The 9,966-nt window shown below is 35.8% G+C and overlaps 1 protein-coding gene across 1 annotated transcript in view; it reads right to left on the reverse strand.

The window, feature by feature from the left end:
* Positions 1-227: 227 nt before the first annotated feature.
* The window catches only part of LOC108694531 (solute carrier organic anion transporter family member 3A1), a 68,651-nt gene continuing 58,912 nt past the window's right edge, over positions 228-9,966 (reverse strand). The window contains exons 8-13 of the mRNA XM_018204103.1: positions 5,072-5,236; positions 3,658-3,853; positions 2,063-2,213; positions 1,404-1,644; positions 958-1,086; positions 228-589 (exon numbers count right to left, since the gene is read on the reverse strand). Coding sequence (XP_018059592.1) covers positions 420-589; positions 958-1,086; positions 1,404-1,644; positions 2,063-2,213; positions 3,658-3,853; positions 5,072-5,236 — 1,052 coding nt within the window. The 3' untranslated portion in view covers positions 228-419. The remainder of the gene's footprint in view (positions 590-957; positions 1,087-1,403; positions 1,645-2,062; positions 2,214-3,657; positions 3,854-5,071; positions 5,237-9,966) is intronic.

Raw genomic sequence — 9,966 nt, forward strand, 5'->3', positions numbered from 1 at the left:
TCATTACTTCTGTATGCTTCAAAACTCAATTTTTCTCCCTGTTTATCGCATAACTGAGTTTTGATCCTCCGAGTCACCGAATCAAAATTGTCCGAGTCGTCCTTCGACTTCGGTCTTCCTGTGATTCACGCGAAGTCTGCTTTTTTATGCTCGGATGCCATCGACAAGAGGGACTAGACTTCCTGCCCATCAGAACGGAACTCTTTCGAGGAAAGTTCCATTCGGATGCGTGTAATCGCCGGCAAGTCAATCTTTCCGTCTCGGAAAGCCGTCTTTGGGAAGCACGACGAGATGTACTGATACCATTTGTGAAGGACGATGCCCCTACATATCCTACGACACTGCGTTGCATCCTTAAACGACGACGATGATAATGTCGCCGTTGCGGCCCTTCACCGCAAAAGAGTAATACGAAACCTTCACAAATAGTCGTTCTCGACTGCTTGAGCGTCCTGCGATTTTAACGTCGCCATTTCCTCCGCAGTACCTGTCTCGCCCTCCTGTTCCTCCACGAAGCTTATGCTCCCGGCCTTGTACCAGACGACTATATCTACCACGAAGGCCAACATGAGGATACCGCCTGTCGTACCTACAAAAGAAACATTCAATCGATATATTACATAATCTGAGTTTATACTCAATTCAGCATATAACACTACAAATTTTGCCGTTGTTTAAAGAATATGATTTTCTTCGTAATCTTAATTTATTTAGTTTTTTAATTGTATTTTATTAGCATTTCAAGTTATAATCAAATGAAGATCATGAAATATTAATTATTGTATTATCAAAAAATAATGTATAATAAAATGTACGTAAAATAATGTACGTAAGTATTTATTAAAATTCAACGATATTTTTTCGTAAATAATCTAATTATGTTGGAATCTCTTAATCTACTTTTCCATTTTTTTCGGTAACGTAAGATTTTTTTTTACATGTCTAAGTTGTACGTACCGTGATAGAACATTCTAAAGACATTCGAATCGTAAAGCCAACAGGCGCCTCGCTCACCGCAAGCGTATTCCCATACGAGACAAGCGGAGTCCACCACAGCACCATAAACGATAGGACATGGAACATTGCCTAAAGCGAAGAAATAAAGATACTGTTAAAAAGATATTTTTAGAACAGTGAGAAAGTAAGAATTTTCAATTCCTTCACTACGTCAATCTATTTCGTTAATTTATCTCTTCTTCAATTCAAGTGAAATTACATTTTATGGAATTATGAAATTTGTCTCTATAAATAATTAATCTTTTTTATTTTTCAAATCAAAAATTATATAAAATATTATTCATTTGCTTTCTTCTTTATTTGGGACAAGTAAATTCTCATACATAAATTCACCGCGATTTCTTATTCTTTTTATTATTGAGAAAAATTTCACAATAAATAATTACCGAACAAGCCGATGGCGAATTGTATCAGACCGAGTGCCATAGCCTTGTCTCTGGGATCCACGCATCGTAGAATGAGCAACATAGAGCCTACCTCGCTCGTAGAGTGAATAAAAACGAAGACCGAGAACAGGATCATGTAAACCCAAAAGTTACTGCATTCCAGTGCACAGTAACCGATCGATGCCGTGTTTATTACTTCCGGCGATATCGTAACATTTCCGATGCATTGACAATTGTAAAACTGTGAAATATCAAATCGTCATCAGAAAAGAAAAATCGTAGCAAAAATGATAATTTCTTGCGTCTATAATGTGAGAGCATAACTGCTGAATAATATTTCACTTCGAAAAAGACAAAATTGGATATTTACAATGGATATTTATGCTCAGAGAATTAAATCTCGTTGGTAAGGATTCAAGAAATATTGAATAAGACAGCGCGCTTAAAATTATCTTCGCTTGGCAACCATGAAGCTATTTAAATATTGCAAACAAAAACGTGAGATTGTGTTGATTTTCAAATGAATTTGCAACCATTCCAATTCTTGATTTCCAAGAGCGATTCAATTACTATCGTATCCCATATAATCTCTCTCAAACAGACACGTCATCAGAGCATGTCTTGTCTCGGATGCCGGTTTTACTGGGCTTAACACTTACCGATGCCACTTTACCGTCAGCAACCGTATAATTCGAACAACCCGCATGACATGCAGAGAAATACGTTTTACCATCGGCACCGCAGATTGGACTAAATTTGTTCCGATCGCAGTCGCAGGTCGCCTCACAGGTCGGCTCGAAGCTAGAGAGTCTGCGAAAACAGATCACTTTATAGATCAACTTTGCTTTGTAAACTAAACTATTTATTTATTTAATTTTTATTTAATTTATTTTTATTTATTTTATTTAATTTAACTATCTACTTTGCTTATTTAAGATAACTCTTAATAAGAAAATAGATTAATGATTAAAATACGTTTGCTTAATTATTAAAAAAAGCTAATCTTCATTAAATTAATTAGATAAAGAAGAACAGCTCAATAAGTAATTATTATAGACGAAATCTTGTTTAAGCAAAAAAATGTCGGCTTATAATGTAGCTTAAATATTAGAAATTATGTCTTAAAGACGTGTCAAATTGATTAATATCTTTTTTTCCTTAATTAATATCTTCTTTTCTCGATCCTTAAATAATTCGATAATTTTTATAACGTAACATAAAAATAGAGAAAATTTAGATTTCAGAAGAAAAAAAGAAAAAGAGAAAGTTGGAGAAAAGTCTCTGGTGAAAAAAGGAGGCTAAAGATTGCTTTCGCAATTATGCAAGAATTAATTATAAAAAATCAAGACTCATTAAAATCAATTAAATCTTTGTTATTAAAAGAAAAATCTGCATTTGTCCACGTTTAATAAATGACCATGGATTGTTTCGCTCGGTGGAATATAGTGCTCCAGATCACAGAAAGTCACTGTCGAGGTTTTCCCGCTTTCGCGCCGGACAGATAAACGAGAAGTCCAAATCAGAAGAGCGAAATATATGTATTTAGGAGAATCAGGAGATATCGTTGACTTGTAAATAAGAGAAAGGAAGACGAGAGTCTGTATTTCCGATATATGTATTTACGATGCACATTCTAATCGGACACGCATTCGAATACGTTGTCTTTCCTTAAACACCGACCGCCGTTCGCCAAGTCGCACGTTTGAATACGCGAAGTGGCAATCGCAATAGTTTCGTAACGATGTTACTGACATGAATTGAATACTTTTGAAAGCGACGATATTATCGAAAGAAATATGAAAATGCAAAACGGATTCGTGTTATGATCCATTGAATCCGAAAACGTAGAATCCACATTTAAAATTCTTGAATTCTAATTGAGGATGCTGTATATTATTCTAAATCTCTTCTGCTCTCTAAATCTTTTTTTGTATTCTCTATTTTAATAGAAAAACTATTTAAAACAAAAACGCACTAAAATACAAATTTTATTAAATTTGTTATCCTTAATAATGAATATAAAATTAATAGAAAACTTGATTGATTTCGTTGATACTCAATTATGCTAATATAATATTATTATAAATTTGTATTAAATTTAATATTATATTATCTTCATTTAATATACATACATTTATATGTCAATAATATTTATATATTCGTAATGTAATGACTTCTTTCGATGACATCCACGTTGAATGTAATTATTATTGGAGCGACGATTCGTTAAATTTTGTTGGATGAAATCACTTACCCATCGGGATGTGACACAAGTCCAGCGAAGTCATCCATCGGACAACCAATAAACATTAGCACACCCATGCCGATCGCGTAAACGACCGCAGTGAAGGCGATCCAGGCTGCGACGAATCTCGCATTGGGTTTCGCCCTCAAGATAAACACGCCGCTAATTATGATGCCCAATCCCATCACTAGGATCCCACCAACACCTGCGCAAAAAATCGTGCTCATTATACGATCATTCAAAGCCATTCACCTGGCAATTCATGTTCTGCGTCATAATCTAATCATGGGAACTCAAGGATGATGATAGTCACTTTATTAAAATAGACTCTATTAATAAAAATCAACACAATCATTGAATGGAAATACGCTATTTTCTAAATTATCTGGATACAATAAATAGTGTAAAATACAACCATATTTATAAAAAGAATTTAACAATTACATAGTATTATTAATTTTTTATATATGTTATTCAATATTTTATCCAATATGTTAAATAAATTTTATATTTCATTTTATTTATCATAAAAATAAAGCATTCACGTTTTCAATAATTAAAAAAAATAGCACAAATATAAAAAAAATAATTAATAAATGAAGATTTATCGTGATATTTCAGAATTAAAATGTTTTACCCTTATTTTAAATAGTTTAATATATCTCTATTGCAGCCACAAAATAATTCGAAATCGGTTCAATAGCAACAACGCAGCAGCGGTAGTTCTGTCAAATTATTCGAATAATATCCGAGCGAGCGTAGAATGACGGATAGTAGAATGTCGAAACGGCACAGCCTTGTTCTATAGTCGGCGCCAATTACTCGGCAGACAATATCATAAATTAGACATAAATTAGCACGCGCATACACGTAAAATAAGATGTACAATTAATACCGCGCGAGTTTGTACTACCATTTATATCGAATTATCCATTATTGTTATACACGCAACAAAATTCGCTGCATCTTTCATTACACCATTTTTTAATATTATTTATTCATTACAAGTCTAATTTTTTCAAATAAAAATAGGAAAAAAAGAAACAGAAATACATAATGTCGTTGAAAATTACATGTTTTCTTAGTCGAAGAATTAGTAATAATGCTAGATTATTCAGTTTGATTGGCCAACAGATTTTGTTGCAACTTCCTGCACGATGAACGAAGTGAGAGAATAATTCTTTTTCGTGAGCGAAATGACACGACCATTCTGACGTTTACGTCAAATTATCCACTTTGCGTCGTAATCGCGACGGACATCCGGCGGCGAAATCTTGCGACGTCGCACGCCCGATCTTTCGGGAACGACGTCGTCACTATTACTCTGGACACGATTCATCTCTCACGGTATGCATGTCATTAGTAATATAATTGGGGATACGTTTCCCCGGGTACCACTCGCATGTTCATTCGCGATAATTACCTGAGATCATGTTTGCATGATGAGCCGGTAAGCGAAATTGACTCTCGAGATATTTTGGCAGGAAGGTGTAGAGACCAGCAATCGGCAAGATGTGTAACACACTACTTGCAGTTCTGAACATCAGAATGTCATTTTTCAAGAGCCTTTTTACAGCACTGGGAAAATCTGCAACAGCATAAACGGTTGAAATTAATGCAGGAATGCGTGCGTGTGGGTACAAGAATAAATATCAGATCAGTCTGTATACTCCTGTGTGTTTATTAAAGTTGTCATCGACTTCCGATACAGGTGGAGTAAAAGAGAATTGTGATATGACAATCAGACATTGTTGAGTAATGAAGGATAAATATTTGTCATCGATTAAAATGTAAATTGCGTTATCTTCCTCGTCTATAAATCACTGGAAAATAGATATAAATCTATCAAACAACCTAATAGCAATAAATCAGTCGGCATATACAAAGTATCAGATAATAGATATACATAACGAATGAACGCTTGATTGAATGCCACGTCCTTTCGAAATTTTCGAAAGTTTCACGTCAAATGTCCTACTAATTATGTTCCTTAGACAAATGAGAGAAACGATATCTCACATCATCGTATTAATGTGCAATGGGTCATCGACTCGAGGTGTTACACGTTTCATGGGCGAAGGTTACGCAGGGCCCCTTAGCGATAGTCCTAGTCGCAATCCGGCTCCGCAGATGCATCGCGGCAAGGTGAGAGATGCACGCGTGGCCACGGTTATCTCTTATTGGTCTCGGTCTCGCCTGATCCTTCTGTCCCTTCGAGCCTTATATACGTGCAACAGCCATATATACTCATCCTCTGCGCATCTGACAGAGTTGCCGGGTCTACCGATTCGCCATATATTTACGAGCTCGATTACAAGGGGCGAGCTAATTAGCCAGCAATCGAGTCTCTCCTCTCGCGTTCTTCCTCGAGAGGTTGCGAAAAGGTTCGAAGGTGGTCGAGGTGGGAACAGGATGGAGGAAGAGATCGCGCCGGGAAAAGAAGAAAGGGACGAGGTTCTGTGTACGATTCTGCGTTATAAAATACTGAGCAGACAATTCCAAGCGATTTCAGTATTAACGACAACGACGACGACGACAACGACTACTAGCAGTTTCGCTGGAATCAATGTAACGTACGGTGAAGATCGATGCGTCGCGTGGACTTTTTTACACACGCTCTTGGCCAGACGAAGGTACATCGCTTGGCCGGCCGAACGTATTGACCCATTGAAACGTATATACCTGTTCTCTCAGAAACTATAGACCGCCAGCATTCTAGTTTCGAGACGATTAAGAGAACGACATTGTCACGATTGAAATGCACAAAATTATTCTCCAAATTCGGCAAACGCATTTACATCTCTCAGATCAATTTGTCGATTCTAATGAGATAAATGTTCGCAATTGTCTTTCTTTCTTGTTACTAAATTGTTATAAAATTAAGTTCAAAATAGAAAACATGTATCTTTTTATATACGTTATAGCATTTAGAAACAGAAACATTATTTTAAAAATTAATATAATATATTTGATTCTATTAAATGCTATTGAAATTATGATATATGTTAAATATAATTAAATATATGATATATGTTAAATATTTCGATGGATGATTTGTTTCCTTTCCTATTTTGAAAAATATCAAATAGAAAAATAATGATTTTAATAATTTATTAATTTAAACTATAAATTATACTGTCATAGCCTTAAAAATTACCCAGAAGAAGAAAGAAAAATTAAAGGTATTAATATTAAAATAAATATCATAAATATTAAAAGAGATCTTTTTTTACTAAGAATAAGTTAACATAACATTTTAAGCTTTACGCAATTGCTTATTTTGACTTGTAAAAATAAAAATTGGAAAAGAAGATTTATCGCTTAAAAAAAATGTGATTGTTATAAAACGAAGAGCAGATTAAAAGCTAAAAATTAAAACCCTTGTTTTTAAAGAAATTAATCACCTTGTAATTTGCTGCAAAAAGAAGCTAAATAAATGCTTTCGATCTCCCTTTGCCGAGGATTTAATTTATCTACTTAGACGAGTTGAGCGTCTTTTTCGCATGAGACTGTAGAAAGTGTATAGTATATGCGTAACCTTGTGCGTGCAAACGTTGCTACATGCCTAGGACTGCCTAGAAGTCTTCTAGGCACCCGTGAGAGGCCAGCTAGGAGAGGCCAGTCGTGGCAACTCCGCATAGGGACGTCCTACAGACCATGAGTAGACAAACGTGACTAACATTGCGCTCCGAGTATTATCGCACACGTACACAGTACCCTTTAAAGGTTCGAACGTGAGACGCCGATCGTTATCGTATATTAAAAAATCCTATCCTCTTACTGACAAATGTTTTACTTCACTAATTTTGTAACTACCAATATCATTAAGTTAGTGATTAATGCGAGAGACACTGAAAATCAGTGAGATCAATAAGAGAGCGTATTATGTATAAATAAATGCATAAGTGTTATTTTATAATTGCGCTCGATTATAGTGATTGCACAATAATTCAATTTGACAACAATTCAATTTGATTCGAGTATCTATTGAGTATCTATAAGTCCAGTCGTGAACTTAAATATTGCAGAACGGTTCAATTGTATCTTCAAATTGTTGCGAACATATATTTGATTATAAGGTGGCGCATGAAATGTCTTATTATTTGATATAATTTTATATAATTAAATATATTTATTTTTAACAAAATTGACAGAACTGATATAGAATTGATTGCCAAAGTTTGAAAATTAAATGTTATGACGTCTTGTGCCCTGTCCTGTATATTCATTACAGCTCTGATAGTTATAATTTTCCAATGTCGCGATCTTTTTGCATCTTTGTATAAATTGATTTACTTGGCTTTACGTTTACACGCGTAGAAAACGTTCAGAAATAAAATATGTTTAAAACGTGGTACTAAAATATTCGTTATAAATATGCGAAGGCACAAGAACTCGCTTTCAAGAAAATAACAGAGTGTCCGACAATAAATAAAACATTAGAAGAGACACGGGTTAAAAGTTAGACATTAAAAAGGCTCGCACGTAGGCGATCCGCCGAATTGAGTGCGATGGTGTTTGTAATGCGGTTCGTAGCGAATTCACTCATACAGAGCAACCGAGAGAGATGAGCAAAAGAGAAAGGAAGAGAGCGAGAGGAACACAGAACACAGAACGCAAAAAAAGGAGAGGAAAGAAAAGGAAACGAAAAAAAAGAATCCGAAATGAGAGACACACGCACGTTAGTCCGTGTGCACGCGCAAAACGTACGCGCGTGCGTGTCCACCACCGCCTCTATACACGACGCGTGACCGTGAACTTGCCCCACCTCGTGCACGAGTCGGTCAGTCATTATTATTAACGCACACACGCAAAGAGCGGCTACGGCTGCGGCAGCGTATACGCACGCAACATACGCGGCCGTTTACGCGACGCACGCGTGAACGCATCGTCCGCGCGCGAGGGTCCGTTAAAGAAGCATCCGACGATTTCAGGCTTTTCGACATCAAAACGAGCTAAATTCTCGCTTAGTTACGCAGCAACTCGGTACGCGATAATTAAGACGAACGTTTTCGCAAAATTTCGTGCGGAAAATTGTCTGGGAAAGGTATCATATTAAAAATGTATCATTTTTATCTTTTTAAAATTATAAGAATCATAAAAATTATTCTTACACATCTACTCTTTTTTGGCCACTTATTATTGCATTATAAAAAATTGTACGGAATTTTTAAAACATGATTATTTGTCAATAGGATATGTGAATATTACGTAGATTTTACGAAAAATATTGTAGCAGATTTCTGTTTCCAAAATAAAAATTCCGATTTTTAACTACGAAAAATATAAGTTCCCTTAAAAAAAAAAAAGACTTTTTACAATCACTTTTTCAATTTTTTTTCTATCGAGATATTTTTAGAATGACCTTCCATCCGATTAACTATTAATATTTGCAACTAATATAATGACTTAAACACGTATTCATTTGATAATGTATTAAATTTTCATTAATACATTTTGAGCGGCTTAAGAGAAATCAGAGGATTAAACGGGTCAAGGTGATTGGATCGCAAATGAAGCATGAAATATCGTCTTCAAAGAGCCACTTCTGGCAGTATAAGTTCAACTGGAAACATCGAGAAAAGGGGAAAAAAACGGCAAAAGCGCAGAAATCTAATCATGAAGTTGATTATTCACGGTTGCCGAATTTCATGAGAGAGTCACTCTCGAGGAGCTCGAGAAACGATTCTCCACGGAAGGAACCTAATCGCGCGCCAAATTTTTTTTTACAGGCGTGTCGGAACCTGTAAATCTCAGCGCGAGCCATACTTTCCCGATTGGACCCGCATATATTATATAGGCAGAGGCGATACCGATTTTCTCCACTCGACACCTAGATCCGCCATTGACCTTGAACCGCCGGAGGCTTACCGCTTCAAAGATCGTCTGATCGCTTCGTTCCTTCTTTTATGCGCATAGATAGAGTCGTATGAATGCATTATTCGTCGCCGCGCGACGACGGCGGGACCAATATTGGGACTTCGCGCGAGATATCGATGCAGCTGCGGATATGGCATAGTGATTCATCCTGTTGCGTCTCGATCATCGTTGGATAATGGAGGCGATTTAAACGCGTGGGTTGTTATAGATTGAATATACATCTTAACCTGAAGCCAGCGAAGCAGTAGATTATACACAAAAAAAACTCTAAAATGCTGGAAATAAATATTATATATAAAGACTCTTGTACAATGGATTGCTCGATGCTCGTATCTTTTTGTAGTTTATAACAATTACATTTTTTTTTAGTACTTCTTATACATTTACTTCTATTCTCTCTCTCTCTCTCTCTCTCTCTCTCTCTCTCTCTCTCTCTCT

This window comes from Atta colombica, unplaced genomic scaffold (assembly GCF_001594045.1).
Source record: "Atta colombica isolate Treedump-2 unplaced genomic scaffold, Acol1.0 scaffold12, whole genome shotgun sequence".
In the NCBI taxonomy this organism is placed as follows: Eukaryota; Metazoa; Arthropoda; class Insecta; order Hymenoptera; family Formicidae; genus Atta; species Atta colombica.